The 25873-nt window shown below is 36.4% G+C and overlaps 1 protein-coding gene across 1 annotated transcript; it reads left to right on the forward strand.

Annotated features, from left to right (window-relative positions):
* On the forward strand, positions 1-25185 carry LOC120628407 (TBC1 domain family member whacked). Its single transcript, XM_039896762.1, has 7 exons — positions 1-476; positions 16647-16768; positions 18926-19118; positions 20225-20408; positions 22058-22252; positions 23161-23393; positions 24703-25185. Exons 1-7 carry the CDS (start codon positions 343-345, stop codon positions 24710-24712), a joined length of 1071 nt encoding a protein of 356 aa, XP_039752696.1. The 5' UTR covers positions 1-342; the 3' UTR covers positions 24713-25185.
* Positions 25186-25873: the final 688 nt, after the last annotated feature.

Raw genomic sequence — 25873 nt, forward strand, 5'->3', positions numbered from 1 at the left:
TTTTAAACAATATTTATTTCACTCTGTGCTCTGAACCACACGCAATGTTTTAGTTTCGAATCAACTGCGAATTGTTTTTTAATCGAAGCACGTTCTGTTTCCATAATTATGTTGGCGTAATGATTTCTTGTCAAAGGAAAAAGATTTTGTGCGGGAATTGGTTGGTGACTTATTTGTGATTTGGTTTTAGGCTTTGAGTACGGGCGTCAACATCCGGAAGGGTTGTGACTTGTGCATGTTTGGTAATAAATTTCGTACGCCCACTTCGCACATCTGGTACAGTGTTTGTTGTTGTGATAGATGATACGGAACAAGTGATAATATCGTGGCGTATAAGGCAAAATGTCGCTCCAAAAAAGCGTCAAAAGCGCAGGAGGCGAGCGGAGTGAGCAGGATAATGCCTCTATTTGCTCTTCGGTGACTACGCAACCTGATAGACACGGATTTTTCGGAGGAGCTCAATACAGTCCTGAACCGTAAGTGCTTTTTGAGGAATTATCTTTTAATTAGAGTGTCTCCAAGGCAATGGTATTCACAAGTTATCGATAATCGTATGCTTATTATATGTATGTAAAGTAATAAAACAATTGCAAAATCCTGCTCAAATAACACTATAACACTAACATTAATCCTGAATAATAGAGATTGACATGGGGATCCTCTTTGATGACTTCAGGTCATTCTCTAAACATTACAATCTATATCTTGTATCCACAAACTACATATGAATATACGTTGTGAATATAATTGCTTGCACTGCTGTTGTGTGTAGCTGGCCATAACAGTGTATGAATAAATGATTTATTTATTGATACATCTAATCAGTGGATAAGAACAGTTACAATTTACTTATTTTTTCCATTAATGTCTGTTTCTATTATCTAGTAGTAATTTTAAAACATACTTTAAACTTAAATTAATGCAAATATTGCTTACTTTATACAACAAGTAAGAACACATGGACTCTAGGCACTGTAATGTTTTGTTTATTTTTCTCTTTTATTTTAGGGACTATTATGTTCAATCCCATGCTGACCACATTGTAATGTAACTACACAGTGGAGTTAAAATGAAAAATAAATTATATTCATACCACAAAGTTTGTTGTTGCACAAATTCCATCTTACAAAGGTTATGATGCTGAGATATTCCTAATGTGTCAGACCTCGGACCAGTGTCTCGGTTTCCTCAGGTCTCTGGTGTACCTGTTATTCCTAATACATTGATATAAGTACATTAATAAAGTTGGTTTATTTATCAGAGAGCAAGCATTCCTTAAAAGGTCATGTTTTTGTAGGAAAATAAAGTATACAATAATATTTATCAAATCAGTCTTTATTAAAGTAATTATCATTTCAATTCTGAAATCAAATTTACCTGCTCCAAAATAATATATTCAGTTACCAATTTCACACCAAACAAGGAGAAGCAAAAACCAAACTGAGAACTGAGTAAAATGACACTTTGTCACTTACAGCTTGGTACGGATAATGCCCAAATGTAATTTTTTCAAACAGATGGCAGCTGATATTGAACTACACTGAAACCAAAATTTGGCAGAGAGTATCCCATTATTTTATCATTCCCCATAATAGCTGTACTAAAAAAGTTTGTTTGTTCTTTATTTTTATAATTATAGTCATGTTTGTATATATTCTACAGTTAACATACATTACAGAAACTGTAATACAGTTTGTTAGCAGTCCCTTTGTGGACTTTTACATATTACATGCTTAACTTAATTTTATATAAAAATTAGTCATAATTTTAACATCACCTCATCGTAAGATATATTAATAGGGCTAAGAAAGTCCAGAAACTACGGACTCAGCGACAGGTAATTACAGTAGCTTTCAGGGGATTGTATGTTTGTTTGTCCTTCCGAGCCCGAAGCCCACACTGACCAACCCATCTGCTTGGTTTTTGCATATTTGAAAGGATGCTAAGTAACATAGACGCCTTTCATCAACAATCATTTTTAAACCATCATTTGCAGTAAGAATGTGGGTAATAGCTAGTGCATAAAAAAAAAGTGAACTCTCACTGCTCAAACTTTCACAATACGATAATTAAAAATTTTACTGTTATTTTTACAGTTCTCAAACACAATAGATGTTTATAATTCAAAAATTAAAATTAGTGAGAAGGCATTAACTCAATTAGAATGTAAGAACTGAGCAATTACAGTCTTTCATGCTGCTCTAATTGTGTATGTAGTTTGAAGGTTACTTTATGAAGACCTACTTATTTTATTTCTTATCACCTGTTGATGTTATAAACTGACAGATTAACTTGCTATGCAAGTATATAATTATGCCTCTTTTTGTAAAAAAAAATTGTTTGTTTGAACACATTAATGTCAGGAGCTACTAGTCAGATAAAAAAAAATGTTTTTTGCATTTGGTAGCTTGACTTTTGTGTAAGGTTATAGGATATTTAACATAATGCTGTAACCCTTAGGACCCTTAGATTAAGGACTTTCGAATTTAGATAAGGAAACATTAATAAAAAGATAACTATTAGGCAAGTTTAAAAATATCCTTACTCTATGTCTCAAAGTTTAACAGATGAGATTTCTCAAAGTATTAATTTATTGTACATTTCAGTACTCTGAATAATGTAATCTTACTTAATAACATGACTGATAAATATGTGTGTGTGAAAACATAATGTTTCATTAAGTGTAGATTGTATTCTATGTTTGCTCAAATATTAAAGAATATAATATAACGTTAAGATAGAAATGTTAAGTTCTATACAATAGATACCTAAAAAAGACTACCTACTACTTCATATATTGGGAAAAAAAAAATCGGGGAAAACTAAGAATAAAAATAATAAAAATAGGAATAAGATCATAGTTTGGTATTAAATGAAAAATCTCAAGGTGTGGATTCCTGAAGTACATAATATGAATATATACTTAAAATATATAATTCTAGCTGTGTCCTGCAACTTCTTCCACTATTGTTTTTGTTTTTAAAGCATCCAATATGAAAATGTGTTTACATAGAAAAATACTCTGAGAAGTATTAGTACAAAATGAATGATTTCAGAGTGTGCACAGTTTCTAAAATAGTAGTTCAACTTCTAGATTTTCCTTTGCTCTATTATATAATTAATACCTGTTTTATGTAAATTTTTGCATGATTTTTGCTTCACTGTATTCCTACAGTACTAATATTACTTTCCTTCATCTTTTCCATTATTATCAAAAAGGTGTTTGTTTTCATCTAAGGTTCAATCTCTGGAACTAGTGAACTCTTTAGAAAAAGAAATTTTAGATGATATTGTAAAGCTATGCTATGAGACTCTCTCTAATCTTTTTTTTTTATAAAATATAACACAGCTGGAATTGAAGGGCACAGTTAGTATTTAATACAGTAAACCAGAATAATAATTGAACAGATAAACCTAATGTGTTTATTACCATTACTCTAGGATTACTCTAGGAGGCGATCTCATTGGAACTTATAAAATATTAAATAAGGTTTACAACATTCCAAATTTTGAGGAAATATTTTCAAAGAGTAACCCCAGATTAAGGGGCTATGGTCTCAAACTAGAATTTCAACAGGCATCGTCTAATCCTTCCAAGCACTTTATCAGCAATAGAGTTATACAAATGTGGAATGCCTTGCCTGAAGATGTAGTGACTGCAAAATCACTGAATCCGTTTAAGAATGGACTGGATAAACATCAAAAAGACAAGGAGTACAAGAAATAATATAGACACATCAGGGAAAGCTGCTTAGTCTATTATTTAATAATAATAACAATAATAATACTAGGAAACATTTATACATTATATATATTAGTCATGCATCTAGCAAATGGCAACTAAAAATGTGTTTTAGTATTTTTTTCGTTAGTTTCACAACTTCCCATACATAAAGTTGTAACTTTCTAACAGTTTTGCGTGCATACATAATTGTTACATTAACCTTGATACAATTACTGACTTAGATACTTTTAAATTCACTTGATTAACATTGTTATTTGATATTACACAAACTCCGTACTATTTCGGTATTCTAATTTAGGTTGGGTCAATAAAAGTGCGGTATGGAGAATGCTCATACTAAATTTGTATTAGTTTTGAGCAATGTGTGGAATCTCTGAATCTTTTTCTTATAGGAGAGATATTTAGAGGTTCAACACTTTGCAGGGCATGCAAGGAAGACATACTACAAAGCCCACCCTGTGTCTGTATCTGCACCGGCCACCACTGCCCTCCAGACCGGAACAAAGTAATGCTGTTTGGCAAAAGAAATAACCATGGTGGTTCATTAAAGTCAAAGTCAATATCAAATATTTCTTTATTCAAATAGGCACATAGATGGCACTTTTGATGCGTTGATTATATACAAAATGGGTACATAGCAGTGAGTAGTGATGGCGATAACTACAATCGTAAACTTAAAACTAAAGCTACGAGTGTTCCAAACGCCCTCTGGTCTAAGAAGAAGCCCACAACAAACTTAGCCGGATGTAAATTAGATTTAATAACGCATGCCGGATGATGGTTCGTCAGTAGCCTATATCAATCGACTTCTGGACTCATTTTGCTTTGGCCATAAACGCCATGCTGTGCAGACAGGTTTATTCGCAGTAGAGTAGAAGCACATACAGTGGCGTGCACTTCATACATGCAAAAAGGCCCTGCCTACCCTTGATTTAAATAATATATATATATATATATATATATATAAAATAACCCTTGATATAAAATAACTCATAAAGTCAAAGGATATTTCCATTTTATGCCATCTGCCTTCTCTATGCATACCCTGGTCAAACACCCTGTGCACGCCACTGAGGACAGAGGACTCTACTGCCCGTGCTCAGCTATTTTCCCTCGTGACCATAGGTTTCATCTATGGTCACGAGGGCGTACCGACTAATCGGTAGTCCAAGAAATCCAAATTTGTCGACCAAAGTAGAAGTCAACCTTAGGTTGGACTCTGAATATTTCAGAGCATTAAAACATGAATACTTTGAAATATTCAGATTAAAAAACAATTGATTACGACCGTAGCTGTGAACGTGTTGATGTGTGCAATGATGAGCAATGACTAACTTATTAGTGTAATTTAATTGTCACGCCCTGCGACCACGGATTTAAAGTGGGCTGTCGAAAGTACGTCGTTGTTGCCTTGATACATGTATAGATATACTAATATATATATACTACTAGCGTACCCAGACCGCTTCGCCGGGCTAGATTTTTTATTTTATTTAAACAATAAACTTACATAATTAAATTTTTAATTTAAGTTTCATAATATATTAAATTATTTATTTCTCTCCGTATTCATTCTCTTCTATACTCTTCTCGAGCGGGTGAAGATCATTATCTACACTCATGTACACCCAACAATAGAATATCATCATAGTAAATAAAAACTGTTTGTTGTATTTGACAGTTCAAAAATAGATCCGATCCGATCGTCACCAAACTTTACAGGATTACTCGCCAGATCAATCCGAAGATTCCCTAAAAGTTTCATTGAAATCGCTGCAGCCGTTTCGGAGCCTATATTGAACATACCCACACACTTTCTCTTTTATATATATAGAAGATATACTAATATATATACTACGACAATACACACATAATATTATAAAGACGAAATATTTGTTAGAACCGTCCACGTCTCGTTGCCCGCCTGCGCTATTACCTACTTCGTTTGCTTTGTGCCTGAGTTAGGTATATCCTGAGTAAACTCCGGATATATTGTTCTAACAAATTAACGTTTCATCCAATTTTTTACGTATCTGACGGTAGACTGTTTAAATAAATCCTAACATGTACATATTACGTAAATTATACATGTTAGGCTTGTCAAGAGAAATAGATAGTTAGATAAATTCTTTATTGCACACAATTAGAAATACTAGTTTTATCTAAAATATCTGATATAACTTAAAAAATTACAAACTTTCAAACGAACTTCCATCCCCTATTCAACCCCTTATGGGCGAAGTTTAACTTAGTTGTATTGCTTACAACCTCCTTCACGAGTCTGGGCACAACATGAAAAAAAAAGTTATTTCAAATCCGGAAAGAAGTTCGAGCGATTAGCGCGTTCATACAAAGGCAAAACAAACAAAGTTCAAGTTTATTATTAGTATAGATGCTAAACACCATAACAAGTCACGCAAACAATCGCTAGGAAACCCAGGCTAGGTGCTGGCGCTTTATGTAATAGAAAAGGTGATTAACCATTAAATTACTTTTCCCATGATTAAGCAATGGAATAATGAATGCCGACTCACGATAAAGAAACGCGTGGAATTTCTTTTATGAAACATTAATTAATTGCATAACTATTCTTGCTTTAATGTGCTTAATAACCATTAATAGAAATATATAGTTCAAAAAAAATACAAAAAATACGCCTTTATCACGCACCAAATGTTTTGAAATAAATTGACTCGTATTTGTTACGATGGAACTTTGGAAGTGACTATTTTAGTTAGCGTTTTTTTTTTGGGAGTTTGCTGTAAAAATTAGGTTGCGTAGAGTTCTTACCATGGCTTGAGTGGCATAATTTCAAGCGCCATAGAAAAAAACCACAGACAAATAAATTCAAGTTCGAGTGGCTGGCTCACTGAAGGTTCCACTATCCACATGCTGGCTCTATTAGCAGTCCCTCGTTATCAAGCTCAATGTATTGGACTCATATGAGCCTAAACTAGATGGGTTTACAATTAAGCCATTGAAGGTTTCCAGTATCCAATTCCTGGACCTTTAAACAGACGCTCGTTGAAGCCCAATCTATTGAACTCGTCAAAGCTGATTTATCATCATATCAACCCATTACCGGCCCATTACAGGGCACGGGTCTCCGCCAAGAATGAGAAGGGTTTAGGCCGTGGCCTACCACGCTGGCCAAGGCAGATTGGTAGACTTCTCGCACCGTTGAGAACATTATGGAGAACTCTCAGGCATGCAGGTTTCCTCACGATGTTTTCCTTCACCGTTTAAAGTAATTGATATTTCAATTGTTTAAATTAAAAACGCACATAACTCCCGAAAAGTCGTATTCTGCGATCAGGAAATCTTCTGCCTGCCACTCCTTTTATGATAAGATGATACTTTTGGTGCATGACAGCAGGAATAAATATTTATGTTTTAAATGCCACGTTAGTAGATTGTTTATAGCACCTTCAAAATTATGAGATGCTAGCATTTTATGTATACAGGGTTGGACCACGTAGAAAGAACACGTTCTGTCTTCATGGTCCAACCGAACCATTGATGTTAGTTTTTGAGTCGTTGGGCAAATTCCTGATTGCAGACTAATGTCTGCCATTTTACTTTTATTGGTGTTTTGCATGACAGTCAGGAATAAATAATTATATTTTAAATGCCACGTTAGTCAATTGGTTATAGCCTCTTGAAAATCATGAGATGCCAGCATTTTAGGTATACAGGGTTGGACCACGTAGACAGAACACATTCTGTCTACATGGTCCATGGTTCTTTAAGCCGGTCGGCCGGATAGGCTGGTTGACAGTCATGTCTGATGGAAAGCAATGATGAGGTTGGAGGGCGTTAGAAAAAGCCTCTTCACTGTTGCGTTATAGGTAATCAAGTTATACGAGTAGAAACCCCCTATTCATATCTTACAACGTTTAATCGTTTTAGTATCTAATAACAACATGGCACATTATAAACTCAAACATCAATCTATCTGAACTTATATCCCACTGTTAATTCACTACAAAGAGATAAGTTCTTCAATCTCACTTGACACTTCTGTCAGTTCTCGTCGTACCTCTATTTTCCCGCCATTTTATATGACCTCAATGTTTGATCTGGGCTCCTGTCATTTTGAATTTCTACTCCAACTTATACCGACCACAGTTCATGCATAATTTTGACCAGTCAGAACGAAGATACCTTTTTATTTTTAACCAAAGGCAGATTTGCTAACATACGTAAAAAGAAACGTAAATGTCTGGAGAGCGTTCCACACCTTAGCGGTAGTATCAGAAACGTGGGTAAAAAAACGTTACGTGCTTCATGATTGAATACGAACCACATAAGGATGCCGCCGCTCACGTCGTCTCGGTTTTCTTTGGTAAAATAAAGATACGATGGATCGAGATTGTGGAGTTTCCGAGTACACTTACCGTGTGTGTGTGACGTCGTGGTGATAAACGTGATAAACGTCAAAGCCCCCTAGTGTTCAAGTATCGTAATGGGCCCTAGCTCTAATTTCACTTTTTCCTGTGAGAGAGGAAACTAGTGCCCAGTAGGATATTATTAAGCTGAGTTCAACAAGTTATATGTTACTAAATGATAATTATCAATCGGCGTAATTAAATTGTATACTATCGGCCCCTCGCGACTTTGTCCGCGTATAAGTCAACCTTAAAAGATAGACATATGCTGTGGGAAACTTTTTTTAGAACTTTTAAAGGGGAACAACTTTGTCATACATGATTATATCGAAATTTTAAGCGTTAACGTAGCGCACGCAGCGGAAGTTCTCAAAAGGAAAAAAACCCCGATTTTGATAGATTTTTCATTAGTGTTCTGCTCCTATTCGTTTTAGCGTAATTATAGCCAATAGCCTTCCTCGATAAATGGGCTTTCCAGCACTGAAAAAAAAATGTTGTTTCTAGTTTGAAGTTTCTGAGATCATCACGCTCAAGTAAACAAACAAGCTCAGCTTTATATATTAGTATAAGATTGTATATATGTTGTATACACACGGAGATTAAATAGCCACGCCGGAAGCCTCTCGCGGGACCAGAACAGAAATTAAATATTCCTAAATTGTCCCTGCCTGGAATCGAACCCAGGAGCACTAACTTAGAACAGCGCTCACCGCTTCGCCAGGGAGATCGTCGAATATTTTACTTTATTAAGCAATAACGTTGTCATTGAAAAATACATTTACCCGTCACCTCTAAAACCGTTTTATTTGTTCAAGTGTTTGATTTAACGTATAAGCTATACCTACGTACGAGGTTAGTCATTTGTGGTAGACGCATTTTTTCCTTTCTACTGATAAAGACTTAGAGTCTCGTACCAACTATACGTAACTTCTTCTTTAGTTGCCTCTCCAACTAGTGAACGTTGGCCGTCAGTTTTTGATAATTCTCCTTTTCTCTCGCGAGGCTAAACAGCTGGTCGGCACTCGCGATCCCAGTCCACTCTCTAATGTTGCGCAACCAAGACTTCCTGTTGCGACCGATGCATCTCTTTCCAGCAACTTTGCCCATCATTATCAGTTGCAGTAGCATGTATCTGTCATGCCGAAGCACATGCCCTAGATAAGCAACTTTTTTTCTTTTTGACGGTCTTTTAAATTTCGCGCTGACAACCAACTCGTCGCAAGACTTCCTCATTGGTAACCTTTTGAGTCCAACTGATTTTCAGCATACGTCGATAGGCCCACATCTCGAATGATTCTCTCTCTCTAGACATTTCCTGAGATCCTTTTTGATGGTCTAGGATTCGCATGCGAAGTATTGGCCATACGAAACAATGTAGAAGGCATTTAAGTAATTCGATGTTTATACGTAAAACAAGCCGGTTAATGAAAGGAGTAAGTAACTTTTAAGTTACGTTACTTTTTAACTAATACTATAGCTATAATAATAAATATACTACGACAATATATAATATCGCCATCTAGTAATCATCCCAAAGTAAGCGTAGTTTGTGTTATGGGTACCTACTAAGATGACATGAATATTTTTATGAATAATATACATAAATACTTATAATGTACATAAAAACACCTAATATTGTTTTATGTATATTATATATAATACATATTTACGTAATGAATTTTTTTTTTATAGGTTTATGTATATATGCAACACCTAACTATTTTCAAAAGTATTATCCCATCCCATCAATGTGATGGCTGAGCTTCGTGATCTCCACACAAATTTATCAAAGCGTTTGCTTTGAAAAATTTGTGTCATCAGATCAAAAAATTCACGTCGTTGAAATTGAATTATTACTGTTTGTTTTTTTTATTCAAATACGGAGGAAGCGCTTAGCAGCGCGACAGGGCCCTGGCCCAGGTTGGGAAGCCCTGGTCTAGCGGCTGAATCGCGATCGATAAACTACTCGTGTTGATAACGGTCGCATATTGGTCGCGCTATGTGATAACGGTGAGATTGTCTCTGCAATAGCCGTACCGTAGTTTTTTTTTTTGTTTACGGTGGGGAAGGCTCGTGAAAACAAGATAGCCCATTTCTTGTGGGAGGAATAAGATCATGAATGTGGGATTCAAATTCAAAAATATTTTATTCAATTTGCGCAATGTTTTATTCACAGGCACTTATGAAGCGTTCATACATTTAACATTATTAACACACACTAATCTTAGGTGATGGTGATAAATGCATTCGTTAACTTAAAACTAAAGCTAGGAGGGTCCCAAACTTGCCCTGGTCTAGGAGAGCCCACAACAAACTTAGCCAGGTTTTTTTTTAGTATCACCATCTCTTCCGTGTTATGCTATAACCAAAAAACAAATTCATGATCGGTTCATCCGTACGGGAAATACGAAATGCCACAGAAACACACAAACACAAACACACAGACACACACATATACACACACAAACGCACACACGCGCGCACACGTACACAAAAACATCCGTCTAAAATCCAATAAGGAAGACACCTACGAGGCGGTGCGATCTTTAACGTTTCACTAACATGTGTTTAGAAAGTAGAACGTTATTTCTGTTTACTTATTCTAACATACGGTGTACGGCGGGGTGGTTCCTGTTCAATATTCAAATTGCCACGTTTATCAAGCACCTCCTTTTTCCCACGGTCTCTGAGGCCATTAATAGTTAATACCCACGTTTCCTTAGCCTCAAGGTAAGAGAGTGCAATATGCATACTGCGTTGTCCTGTATAAGTTATGGGCGAATTGTCAGGTGCAATTACGTGTCCTTAATTTTTTTTAAACGAGCTTTATTAGTGCCAATAAATACTTGAAATAACAACGTCAAATCTGTGTCAAGTCAACGTCAAGATTTCGATATCAACTAGAACTCCTGCCAAAAAATATCTTGCTGAGCAAGATGTCGCAGCAAATTGTTTTAAGAGTCGATTATATTATTTACAGTAAGACCTGGGTCTCATGTTTTATGGTTATTATTTGTTATTTTTTAAAAAGCAGTGGTTTGGGTTTGGTTTAACAACAAAATAAATAATTTTGTATTTGCTTTTGGATGTGACAGCACGCCCAGCGCGGTTTTCTAAATTAAATGCAAGCAGCGCGTCCGTAATTCGTGTTTGAGTCATTGAGTAAGGTGTTTAGGTTGAATTTTGCTCGCAGTCTACTACCGTGAAACACAAAGTGCGGCTGCTACCAAATTTAAACTTTTCGCCCTGCTGTTAGAATAGCTATCTCTTAAAACATTGTTTGTCTTGAAAACCTGTAGTACTCTGAATTACTATAGCTATACCTATACCTTTTTAGAGTATTTCTATCCAATTATTTTGATGAAAGTGGCCCTTTTATTATCTCGTCTACGGCTAATCCAAATATTGCTTAGTATATTTCAATAAAACATGAATATACGAGTACAGACTCAATTTGTTAAATCCAATATTAGAAGGCTAACCCCAATCGAAGCTGGAAATACACATAGTGTTATTAGTTATTTACGACTTATGAATCACCAGGTAATTTACCGGCTATGATTTGTGGTCAATCGCAAAGTTATCAACAAATACAAAATAATTCTTAGGTGATTGAAATAAGGTTCTATTTATAAACGCCTATGGACTACTAGTCGCGTTCATTTCATAAAAGTGTGTGTGCTTATATTTACTTTTTTTTTTGACGTGACAACGTCTTATAATTCGATGGAGCCGGCTGCACGCACGAAAGAACATGACATATGCGGCGTTACCTCGCTCTGAGGCGTTCCATTCAAGGCTTGAAGTGCAAGCGAGAGCGCGGAACGAGCGACAAAGAGGCACAGTCGGCCTCTGCGTTCGACATCTGTCTCTGTCCTACTTGAGTGAGCGATGCGTCCGCGTGGACAGCTTCTATACAATAATACATTTACATGTTTTCGGCAAAGATGAAGTGCAGTAAAAATTGAATGTGGTGTCAATTGGTTATAGCAACGATAATATCTATCAAACAAATTAAATTAAAATTTTCTTTTGAAAAATGCAACCATTCCATCAGTATTTTCTTACGAGTTTGTCTCGTTCAACTATCGTCGGTAAGCCGACTTTACAGACAACCAATTTTTTAATTAATCCTTTTGATGGAGGATTTTTTCCATTTTATGCCACCTTCCTGCTGTATCAGCTAGCACAGACAGAAGTCCATATCCAGCAAACCATACTCTGAATAGTATTCCTACTCTGTGCTAGTAATAGATCTCAGTCGTAACTCCGTTATTACATAAAAGGGAATCGAATTGAATATAATCCTATTGATCGAATAGACTGGCACGCCTTATAGAACAGGCTATGTCAATCTGGCCATATCTGGCGCACATACTTTGCCAAGTGGTTCTCGATACTGGTCAAGTTAAGGTAACACAGCCCAGTTTTTTATAGGGGTCTCCTTTATGATGTTTTGCGCTATAGCCCCGCTCTGCATCAACATCATCATCAGCCTAAACTCGACCAGCTGCTGGTCTTCTCCCTCATAGGACAGGTTTTAGAGCATATACCCACACCAAGCTGCTCCAATGCGGATTAGCGGGCTAAAACGAATCTTCACAATTTTAATCTAAACAAACTTGAACGGCGATACGGTTGTACGTCTGACGCACGGACGTTTAATATATAGTGTAACTTACATGTTAGTTGTAGTAACTTCCATCGACAGTTTTACGAACTCTGTGAGGCAAGGTGCTAGATTTTATGAAACTTTATAACAATAAAAACATAAAATAACGTACAAGAAAACATAGACAGTACCAACGTAGTGTTATGGTGCAAAAGCATGGTACATCTGTAAAGCACTTTGAGATTTTGTATCTACTAATTTTAAAATGTTATTGTATTCTCGATGTAAGTGAACTATTGTGTTCTTTTTTGAGAAAATAAATGTCTTTAAGCTGAAAGCGGCCTAATAAATAAGGTGTTAAGGTTTCATTTTCCTTGGGAGAGAGAATTCAGGGAGGGAGAGCTTTGACTCAAGATTCAAAAAATTCAAAATACATTTATGTCAAGTAGCTAAACTACTAAGTTTCCATTTATATTACGGCAGGCAGTGCTTTCGCGCATTATGAAGTGCACGTCACTGTGTGTAGCTACTGTACGCATTCTGAAAGATTAAAGCCAACCGTTCAGCGGAAATATTCTTTGTAAGGACTTCTTTGTACTTCGCATATAAAGACCAAAAGAAGGAAAGCTATTGTAACTATTGTGGAAACAGAACACTGCCCCTTTGTATCGTACTTGTTAATATTTTCTACTAGATGTCGCCCGCGTTCTTCGTGCACATTTATTACGGTTTTTTTACCGCGTTTATTATCTCTTAGCAACCTATGTTACTCGTCGCCTAACTCTGACAAAAGTCCAGTTTTTTTTTTTCACTACAAGTCCATTGGTATAAGTTGATTGATTGCTTAGTTAGAACATTATTACTATTTATATTTATATTTTGACATTCGTATACCACATAATTAACATATACAAAAATAAAGTAAATATAGAAACATGAAGAAAGAAGTTGAATACAAGAGGCGGCCTTATCGCTTTATAGCGATCTCTCTAATTGTAATGGAAAAGCGGAGTCTTGTGACACAGGGGTAGTAGGTAATACTACTCTTAAAAGAAGACTTCAGCGATATATTGATACCACTTTGTTTCTTACCGAAATAAAATATTTTTATTTTTATTTTTTTTATTTCTGCCAGGCAACCATTCGAATTAGGAAAAAAGAAAACGTGAATAGACTGCTGGTACAAATTTTTGAAACTACATACATGCGAATAATTACATAATAATACATAAACTATACACACCGGCATATTTAGCGGAACAGAATTTACAAAAAGGTCCATATCAACACTTTACACTTCTTTTGTTATTTAAAGTTTCATTTGTTTTACTTAAAATTAGATCACATTAAGAACAGATTTTGCGAGTAAAGGCTTTTTCTGAAAAATGCTAGATACATTATGGAAATTTTCCTGTAACCGGGAGAACTGAAAATTAATATTAAAATAACAATTAATTAAATTAGAGAAATGGTGATTAATATCGCGTATTTCCTCCACGTGCTCTTATTAAAGTTTCTACCTGTCTGGGCATTCTGAGAATGGTGTTATCGATGGTCTCCTGGGATAGTCTCCGCCATTCCTCAACTACGGCGATTCGCAGTTCACCCACGTTGGCAGAAGCTGGAATTCTGGACTTAACTTTTCTTTTTAGCAAGTCCCAAACGTGTTGTGATCTCGCCGACCACTCCATAACAGTGATATTCATAATATCATTAGTTTAAATATGCCGGTGTGTGTAGTTTACACACATACATTAAAGAAGGACAAAAATAACAAACTATTGCATTCATAATATTAGTAAGGATAGTATGTGCTAGTATGTATGTGATAGTATGTGTTATGTGCGTTTTTAGTAATTAAAATATCACATGCTTCAACGGTGAAGGAAAACATCGTGAGGAACTACATGACTGAGAGTTCTTCATAATGTACTCAAAATGCGTGTGCAGTCCACCAATCCGCACTAGGCCAGCGTGGTGGACTACCGCCTAAACCCTTCTTGTTGCGGGAGAACACCCGTGCCCTGTAGTGGGCCGGTAAGGGGTTTGTTATTAAGAGTAGGTTTACTAAATAAAATGAGGAAAAAAACACTATAAACATATACACAGAAAAACCAAAAATAAAATAATAAAATGCCATATAATTTGCAACCAAAAATATTATGTTACGTTAATTTAATATATCGACGGTTTTGTTGTTGTTGTGAGCCTGGATAAGAGCTTTAATATATATTCCCCCACTTGCTTAGAAATTGCTTCATTATTCAAAAACACTAACCCAAATCGATATTCAGCCAAATGACTCGCCGGCAATTTCCAAGACGACAATCTTATATTTATATTTCTTGTGTGCGTGTGTATGTCACTGAACTCTTCTTAAGCGGCTGGACCGATTTGAACTAATTTTTTGGTATGCGTTTGGGTGGCACCCTGGATGGTTTAGATTCAACAATCAGCCCGACAGATGACGCTGGGGTCCGCTAGTCTTCTCATATATATTTTTTTGTGTGCGTGTGTATGTCACTGAACTCCTCCTAAACGGCTGGACCGATTTCAATGATTTTTTTGGTATGCGTTTGGGTGGCACCCTGGATGGTTTAGATTCACAAATCAGCCCGACGGATGGCGCTGGGGTCCGCTAGACCCTTTCCCTATCCCTACTTCCCTACTAATATTATAAATGTCAATGTAACTATGTCTATTACGCTTTCACGCAAAAAATACTTAACCGATCCTCATGAAACCTTGTACACATATTCTTGGAAGTGTTAGAAGTAATAAAGAATACTTTTTATCCCAAAATTAAGCTCGGTTCCTTTGGGAGAGGGGATGAAAGTGTTTGACGACTTTACATCATAACTTGACTCTCATCTTGAAAAGTGACTCCAGTCAATTGTATTAGGTACGCGTCGCGTAGCGTAGGTACTATGCACGTGTCGGTCGTTTATCTTCAATAGAGTTGTCATAAGTAAACACAGAATTTTTTGAATTAGTTTGTATGCGAAATAATTATGCTTATTTCGATTTTATACTGTTACAGGGTGATTCCTTATGAAATATACTTATGCACCCTTCAATATTATTCCGTTACGCGTTGTATATTTGCGTGACAAGAAAACTTTAAAGCACTCTAAAACATATTAAGCAAACAGTTTGCTATTTGGCTTGGTTAGAGTTTATATGAAGAAGCAGTGCAGAAAGCAAAAATTGTTAAATATATTTCCTTAAAGCTGCTTGCCGGAGAAGGAAACTGTGAGAAATCGTCATGTAAGAAAAAACGTTATGCCCCGTATATGCGAGTCGTTCTATTGCGTCCGGGAGGTGTAGTTCGGATTTTATACACAAGCGCTGGCCGCCATACTTGAATGTGACTAATCAGAATTTCAAAGTTAGAGTTCAGATCTTCGTAACCGACGGGGTTCCCCCTACTGCACATGTTTCTATATATAATCCTGCCTGCCTTTCGGTATTCTATAGGATATATTTAAGAGAGTGTGCTCAAGATCTGTTTGATCTAGTTCCCCCCCTCGCCTTTTTACCATCGAACCGCGAGGCACCGTAAGGATCCCTACGTGGTCGATATACCGCGGACGGGTACGAAGCGCTTCGCAAGTTCGCATCTTCGTTTCTGATCCGCACCGCTAGGATCTGGAATGCCCTTCCATTTTCCCCAGTACCTATATAGAATAAGCATCTTCTAGGCAAGCGCGCTCCACCTTAGGCTGCATCGTCGCTTACCATCAGGCTCGTCTATAAAAAAAAAAACTCGAATTTTAACCACTAAGACTATTTCGGCCGCAACATTCGAGATAATATTTTTAATTTTAATGTATTTGTATTAACGTTTAACGTTCTGCTTTAACGTTTGTTTCATAGCTTTAATACAAGATTTTGTTTCCAGAAAACGGACTCTATCGCCGAGCACGATACTGAAACGGGAACAGAAATGGCTGCGTATGCTGAACAACTGGGAGGCGTTTATGAGCAAAAACTACAAAAAGGTCCGCGAGCGGTGCCGGAAAGGTGAACCAAATAAAATTTTGCTTCAAACTTTGATCTCACACCAGCTGTCCCATTCCCTAACTTTTTCTTCAGACTTTGCTAAGCAGTTGCCATCTGTTATCCCGAATCCCAACTTATACGCTTGGTATTAAAACGACGAGTTGGCAACTTGTTGGAAAAGATCGCTCATACAATGTCCTTTGTATGTCGAATTTGACGTTTATTTACAATTTACAGAACTTTCGGAATATTTTAATTGTACCAGCAGTTCCCAGGTGGTAAAAAGTTTAAATATTTTTTTAGACAATGGACAAATAATTTAATACATTAACAAACTAAATATAATATATAGTAGGTATTTCACGCTTTGTCTCGTGATGTACCATGGCATGGCGTACAGCTCCCTCCATAAAGAGTCTGGCGAGTAGAAATTTCGAGTTCGGAGCCACATTATAGCATTATTTTTCAATTAGTGTGCTCATTTGATATAGTTTCTACCATAACCTATGTAGAGCTGAGTATATTATGCTTTTATAACATGATACTGAAGGCATCTACTTAATAATATATTTACCCTTACATAAGTTTAAAGAATGTATCAAAACACATTCAATTCATCGAGGTAATACTATTGATGTATTTCTTAATGACAAGATTGCTGGAAGCACATCACTTCGTTTTCATTTCTCGCACAATATAGAACAATGATTCTTTAATTGTAAAATTATGTTTGAAAAGATAATTGCTGAGTTTCTTTCCGTCTCTTCTCTGTATAATCTGGCTTCGAAATTCGAACCGGCGGTAGAGACACTACAAACGGGCATACTTCAACTTAACATTTCAATAGTGCTTATAATATTAGGTCTACTTTAAATAAATAAATTTTGAAAATGAATTTTGAATTTCAATTTCAATCATCTTATTAACATGCATCTCGTCGGCCGGCATTGTAAGATTCTGCACCGTTACGTTATTGATTTCCCATTAAAACGTAGGAAGCATTTTGCTTCCTAGTTTCTAATACGCAACTACATTTCTCACCCTCTTTTTATAGTATATATAGTCTATGCACAGAATTAAGAACATACAGAACCCGCATTCAGCCATTATTGCATGCAGTGCATTGTATACAAAAATAGTGAAAACGCTCCGCGCACGGCACTACCGCGTAATGTTGCTAGGTAAAAAACTTTTCCCCATTTTATGGTAAACGTGTAGAACATAAGGGGGTAAAATAATTACTGAAATTAAAAGAAAGTGGACTGTAATAATATTAATATTAGAAGTAAAAATAAACTTGAAGTGCAGTTTATCAGGCTGCATGAACTTAGTATTTCCCAAAGTGGGGTTAGAAGCTCTAACCACTGGGCGATCAGCGCTTTTTATTCGGCGTAATGGGTTCATAGTAATTGAAATGATGGTGATCATCTATGGTTTTTTTTTTCTATTTAATTAACTGTTTATTTGTATACCACTATGATTTGAGGGAAATAAAAGATGTATAGAAATACATAGATGGAAGTAGAATATAAAAGGCGGCCTTATCGCTTAGTAGCGATCTCTGCCAGGCAACCTTAGGATTAGGACAACATGAGCGAGAACGTACAGGCGGTGTAAAATTATTGCATTTACTACTTACTTTGCTGCTTTAAAATAGCTATATACAAATACATAAATTTATCTATCGTACGATATTTGGAAATTGGCTTTGTCTTCTCAGGTTTTCGGAGAAAAAGTTAATCCATCCTAATTAATCGCTTTTATTATTTATGGTTGAAATAAAGACTAAATTGCGTTTCTTAGAAAATACAAGATTTATTAACAAAGTATTCTACCAATTACAATAATAATATGGTTAAACATTATATTCACTAACCTGTGAAAATACAAGAAAGCGTGAGGTCTTAAATAAAATAATTTCTTGTTAAAACAAACTTATATATATTTTCAAATGCCACTTATGATTGTAAAAAACACTTGACTTTAAAAAAGGTTCGATATACGAACTGAAGAAAAGAGGTTTTCTTTACATTTTTATGTGGTGTACAATAATGTGGCGCAGTGTGATGGGTTAATGCTCCAATTCCCTCTCTCCTATAAAAGAGCCCTCCTTTGCCCAGCAGTGGGATAGCAACAGGCTGAGAATGATGATGATCTACCATACAGATATTGTTTCAGGCATACCCGCGTCAGTTCGACCAAAGGCGTGGCTGTACCTCTGCGGAGGACAGCTGCTGTTGGAGAAACACCCCGACGAGTACGAGGAACTGCTGAAGGCGCCCGGCGACCCCAAGTGTATGGAGGACATCAGGAAAGACCTGCACCGACAGTTCCCATACCACGAGATGTTCATAAGGGAGGAGGGATTAGGGTAAGGATTTAGGGGAAGGTTTGCTTAGAAGGAATTGAAGAAATTAATAAATAAATAAACAAATACACAGATTCATCTAACCCGAATGGTTGCAAGGAGAGCAAAAGTGAAAATAAAAAAGTATATCTTTTTTTTTTTCCACTGCAAGTTAGCCCTGGACTGCAATCTCACCTGGTGGTATGTGATGATGCAGTCTAAGGTGGTAGCGGGCTTATCTGTTAGGTAGTGTGGTAGTCATATCCCTAATTGGTTTCTACGCGACATAGCACCGGAACACTAAATCGCTTAGCGACACGTCTTTGTCGGTAGGTGACCAGACCTGAGAAAATTCAGAAATTGTAAATTCCCAATTTGCCCCTGCCGGGCATCGATCCCGGGACCTACTACTTAAATTCACAGCGCTCACCATTGCGCTAGGAAGGTCATCAATGGTCGTACATCACAATGGCACCCCAATATGTTTCTTAGCTGTTCTGACAAGGTTGCTTGGAAGCATCCGGCTCCGCTTTCAGCTCTCACAAGATATAAAAATGAATGTTAAAATGCAAAATGTAAATTGTTTATGTTGGAAAAGAGCAACTGCTGAGTTTCTTGCCGGCTTCTTCTCGGTAGAATCTGCCTTCCAAACCGTTGGTAGAATCACTACAAATAGACAGACTTGACGTTTCAAAAGTGCTTATATTAGGCCTAGTTGAAATAAATGAATTTTGAATTTTGAATTTTTTTTGAATTTTGTATCTTGATAATTAAGCTTAAAGCAGAAGAATCTGTTTGTTTATACTCCTCTCATTATAAAGTCAACATCTCCTGAAAATGCTCCGGTGTCGAAGCGAAACGTGCGTAAAGAGTACATTGCCGAAGATCCGAATAATATAGAGTATAAAGATGGAAGCAATTATAAATTATAAAAAAATAAAGGAGTTATAAATATTTATTATCTGTATCCCTACATTGTGTGCAATATAGTAAAAAATAAAAAAAAAATTGCACCATATTGATTCTCCTACATTTCGTGTAGTAAAGCGAATAAAGCTTAATTTTATAGTTTAGCATGGAATACCGCAAAGTACCGCCTGCTTCTACCCGAGAATTTATTGTTCTTGCAGGCAACAAGAGCTGTTCTGCGTTCTGAAAGCTTATTCGGTGCTGAACCCAAAAGTGGGCTACTTCCAAGCTCAGGCGCCGGTCGCTGCGTTCCTTCTGATGCACATGCCCGCGGTGCAGGCTTTCTGGTGCCTCGTGAGCATCAGCGACAAGTACCTGAGTGGGTATTACAACCCCGGCCTTGAGGTGAGTCATGAGACATTTTTTATTTTACTTTTTGAAGGAGACCATCAACTGTGATATCGACTACTTATGTCAACTGCTGACTTATGCTGACTGTTATGACTGCTGAGTTTCTTGCCGGCTTCTTCTCGGTAGAATCTGCCTTCCGAACCGGTGGTAGAGTCACTACACACGAACAGACTTGACGTTTCAAAAGTGCTTGTATTAGGACTACTTGAAATAAATTAATTTTGGTTTTTTTTTTTTTATGCCCGTGTTCACCTAACGAAGGCATCGTCTATCCCTAAATCGAATGCCTAATGATTAAAGCGATGTCTATAGAAAAAGAACGTTTCGCCGACTCTTAGGTGATAACAATCCACTTGGATAATAACATTTTTACAAATATTATTCCATTTAGTAAATTAGATTCTGATCATTGTGGTCAATTAATAAAATTTGAAAATGTGAATAAAAATGTCTCTAAACAAAAAATTACATTTGTACCAGTAACATCAAACCATTAACGTTGTCAAATTATTAATTGATATCATTGCACCCGATTTAGCATTAATATTTAATAACTGTACAGACTGTGGTGTGTTTCCTGACTTAATCAAACATAGTAAAATAGTTCCTTTGTTTAAATCGGGTAGTACTGACCCCACTAACTTTAGACCAATATCATTAATACCGACGCTCAGTAAAATTTTTGAAAAACTAGTTTTACATCAATTAGTTTCCCATTTAGGCGTTGCCTAGTTCGACTGTAGTGAAAAACGGAGTAATGTGCGTTTTGAGCAATTAAATATAACTTGCCTTGAAGACCAAAAATGGATAATAATTAAATAACAATCACAGCGTGTGCGTTTGTGTGTTTGTGGGTGTGAGCGTGCGTGCTTGCGTGCGTGCGTGTGCGTGCATTTACGGCGACGACCTATTAGCAACTGTAAAACAGAAGTACACAATAGGTATATCACAAAATTCAGCATTATATTCGAGCAACACAAATTCTGACACCGTAAAAGTGTACGGTTATTCTATAACATACAGAACGTTACAAAATGCTTTTTATTATTATTATTATTATTAAACTCTTCATTTGTATACCATAAACATATTTAAAATATAACAAAAACAGAAACATCGAAAGAAGTAGTAATACAAAAGGCGGCCTTATCGCTTAATAGCGATCTCTGCCAGGCAACCTTACAATTAGGAAAAAAAAGAAGAGGAGAATAGACTGCTGGTGGTACAAATATTAAAATACATACATGCAAATAACTACATGCTAATACATAAACTAGTGTGCACAAATAGATAAAAAGTAAATAATATAATAAATAAATAAATATAAAAATAAACTAATATATATAATAACAACACTTACATAATTAAATACTTTAACATACAATAAATGAGTAAGTATATACATACTATTAAAAGTCGCTAACAATATAATGGGCCTTAACTGCTCTTTTAAATATCGCCAGTGATTTGGATCGTCGTATGCTCAATGGAAGCGCATTCCACAATTCCACAGCTCGTACGCTAAACGAACGCTTATAAAACACAACGCTTTTTATACATAGTAAAGGTTCTAATATAGAGAATCATTGCCCTGGTCGACTCTCCAATCTAATCTATTGAACCATTCTTTTCTTATTTCTTAGGTCCTACAACGCGACGGCGACATATTGCACGCGTTACTAAGAAGGACGGCTCCAGCGGTTCACAGACACTTGGGCAAACATCGCGTGGAGCCCGTGCTTTACGCGACCGAGTGGTTCTTGTGTGCTCTCACTCGCACACTACCCTGGGACAGCCTGCTAAGGGTGTGGGACTGCTTTCTGTGCGAGGGAGTCAAGGTGAGATAGAATCTGCTTCCATGTTACCAGGACATCATAAACAGTGTAAACAGTGTATATTATGCTATACATAGAACTTTTTGTGACAGAGCTCGTCCGGGGAAGTACTGTAACCATGCTTATTTCTGTCGCTAAGCAGCATTGTCGCAATGCTGTGCTCCGGTCTGAAGATCTTGGTTGCCGGTGTAATTAGAGGCACATGAGGCTTACGTCTAACACGTAGGTCTCATTTGGAAACAGGGTGACATATTGCAGGACGAGTTCCTTGCATGCCTTGCTTATATGCGATGGTTTTCCACTTACCATCTGATAGGCAATCTGCTTGGTCCGTCAACTTTCACTGTGAAAAATTAAAAAATCCTGGAATAATATGCCATCCCAAATTCTTGATAAAAAAAAATCTCCAAGCCTTCTAGATTTTTGCGGTGCTTATTAGAAAAGTGGAAGCAAGGCAAATTATCAAATAAATATCGGATATTTTAGAACCCAGCAATAAATGTTATAAGAGTAATATTATAAGAGTAAAAGTAGGCCAAATAAAAAAAATTTACAACGTCAAGTGTCTCTGTATTGACTCTACCACCGCTTCGGAAGGCAGACATTTACCGAGATGAAAGAAGTTTTCTGTCAAATGTCATCTGTGAGATGTCATAGGTAAAATGTCACTTATCATAGATCATTTTCTTGTCACTATTGTCCGTGTGACGCCATCTAGTGACGAGTGTGATGAACGGCGTGAACAGCCGGCAAGAAATTATCACTTTTACAATGATTTTTCAGTGTTGTTCGAGATGGAATCGAGACGGGTGTGCTTCCAAGCAGCCTTGGCGTTAGACATACAGGCGACATTGCGACCGTGTTCTCGAGACTGTGAACTTGTGACTATACCCGGTTCGCATTGTCCGCAGGTGCTCTTCAAAGCCGCCCTAGTCATCCTAGCCGGAGCGCTGGGTCCAGCGAAGGTGCGGAAACGCGCTTCCGGCCTCTGCGAGACCCTGGAGGTGCTGCGACACCCCCCCGAGGGGATCCTGGGGGAGGACTATCTGATGTACCACATGCCACGCCTGAACCTCACAGAGGAGGACTTCGAGTTCGAGCACCAGAGGCAGACCGCTAAACGACGCGCCATGGCCAATAGAAGGTGCATTAACTAACCCTAGATTCCAAATAACAATAATTCATTGTAAAATCAACATCTCTTGAGGATGCCCCGTTGTCGTAGAGGGTCTATTGCTGAAGATCCGTTAGGTGTATTGACACCAAAAAGATAAGAGAGATGTGATTTAAGTTTCTTCAGTCTTTTTACTTGTAAAAAGATAGCGTCGATTGTATATTAAGGTAAGGGCCGAACTATCTCGAATAGTTCCTGAGCACATTCTCCGAAATATATCTTGTTATGATTAAATTCAAAAGAAAAACAAAACTGAAAAAAAACATTTATTTCCAGTAAGCCTTTTTTAGAAACCTCGACAGGTTTCCATAAAATTAAATTCAGTCAGTCCAAAGTAATCTATATATATAAAAGTGAAAGTGTGTGGGTATGTTCCGTATAGGCTCCGAAACGGCTGGACCGATTTCAATGAAACTTTCAGGGAATCTCCGGATTGACCTGGCGAGTAATCCTGTAAAGTTTGGTGACGATCGGAGCACTCCTATTTTTGAACTGTCAAACTGTCAAATACAGCTTTTATTTACTATGATGATATTCTATTGTTGTGTTGTGTACATGGGTGTAGATAATGATCTTCACCCGCTCGAGAAGAGAATAGAAGAGAATGAATACGGAGAGAAATAAAAGATTTAATATATTATGAGACTTAAATTAAAAATTTAATGATGTAAGTTTATTGTTTAAATAAAATAAAGCAAAATCTAGCCCGGCGAACCGGTTGCGTACGCTAGTATTACAATAAATCAGGGTTCGAAGATATAAACCAATGGATATATATCAAAATGGTTTTGACGATAAATAATATATTTAAAAATCATAATAATATATTGCAATATAAAAATGTTTAAAAAAAAAATGTTATTAAGTAGTCTTTAGCGTTTGTTACCATATTTTTACGTCCCAAACTGAGATCAGAGAAATATGGTAACAAACGCTACAAATTACTCAACGACGCAAACTATAAATCACACCGTACAGATTCTCCTGCTTTTCGCGGAGAGCAGCAAATTAAGTTTAATGGCAAGGCGCAGTGGGCAGCAACCCTGCTTTCTGAGTCCAAGACCGTGGGTTCGATTCCCACAGCTGGAAAATGTTTCTGTGATGAACATGAATGTTGTCCAGTGTTTGGGTGTTTATCTGTATTTTATAAGTATTTATGTATATTATTCATGTAAATATTTTTCAGTTATCTTAGTACCCGTAACACAAGCTGAGCTTACTTTGCGGCTAAATGTGTGTATTGTCGTAGTACATTTATTTATTTTTCTTTTTTTACCAGTGGTAGCTGATTCAGCGAGTGTTCCTACAAGCGTTATTCCAAGGATAACGCTCGGGACATCTTCCACACTCTGTAAACGAGTGCAACTACAAACTCCCAGTTGAGTGCAACAAAACACAAGTGAACATGTTAGTGCGTGTAACGAACCACGAAACCGACAAGTGTATAATATAGAGACACGAAAACGACTAGAGTGTATATTGTATAATATAGAAGTGATGGTATAAATACTAAGTGAAAATGTGTATAATATGTGATGCGGTGAGAAACAAACACTGCCTATATAGATTGGGTGATAGTGATTGGTAAGTGATAAAAAGTATAGTTTACAATAGATAGTGGAATATAGATAGTTTCTGCCCACTAGTGTGCAATGAGTTATCTTTCATTAACCTGGAAGGCAGCAGATGATGCATAATAAAAACATACTCCCAAGAGATGTAAAGTCTTTCTGAATGAATTAATGGATACCATATAAAGATAGTATGATCAAAAATAGGATTGGTAAGATATTACAAACTGGTGGGATTTCAAACCCTATCTCTCTAAATATAGTGGCCAAAGTGCCTTCACCTATTTGGCGACAGATCTTATGAATCTTCCTACAGCTTAAGATAATGTGTCAAGACAATCAATACTAATTGTACAAATAATTGCATACTTGATTAGTGGGTGGAACACTTTATGGGATATGTAGAAAAAGGGTATTGGATTATTTTTTATTATAACTTTTCAACATTACTCGCAAATAAGGGAACTTTCTAGAAAGTTTATTGATAAATCGGATATAGAAAATAAATATTTCTTTTTCATTATAGTATTGTGGACAACCAAATGTTTTCTTTTTTCCGAATTTTCGAAGACTATTTCATTAATATTGAATATTTTTATTATAAATATAATGCATATAATAAAACTTGTTCTTAGTCAATGTTTATTTAATACTGTTTCTTTGTTTATATTAGTTGATTGATTATTTAAGTGTGAGTTGCTTAAGTACAGTAACTATGCTGTTAAATTACTTTTTGTTTTATATAATTTATATTGGTTATGTTCGCAAATATATCAAATAGTATGTACACCGGGGCAATTAGTATAAACAAAATTGTTGCAATATCATCTTTAGTAGTAACTAAATCTAACTAACTAACTGGTAACTGGTGTGTGTGTC

This window comes from Pararge aegeria, chromosome 12 (genome assembly GCF_905163445.1).
Source record: "Pararge aegeria chromosome 12, ilParAegt1.1, whole genome shotgun sequence".
NCBI lineage: Eukaryota > Metazoa > Arthropoda > Insecta > Lepidoptera > Nymphalidae > Pararge > Pararge aegeria.

Excerpts from the sequence above, each read along its gene's own strand:
- LOC120628407 (XM_039896762.1), top strand. The coding sequence starts at position 343 with ATGTCGCTCCAAAAAAGCGTCAAAAGCGCAGGAGGCGAGCGGAGTGAG. Across the intron at positions 477-16,646 it reads GCTCAATACAGTCCTGAACC|AAAACGGACTCTATCGCCGA; the intron begins GTAAGTGCTTTT and ends TTTTGTTTCCAG. Across the intron at positions 16,769-18,925 it reads CCGCGAGCGGTGCCGGAAAG|GCATACCCGCGTCAGTTCGA; the intron begins GTGAACCAAATA and ends ATATTGTTTCAG.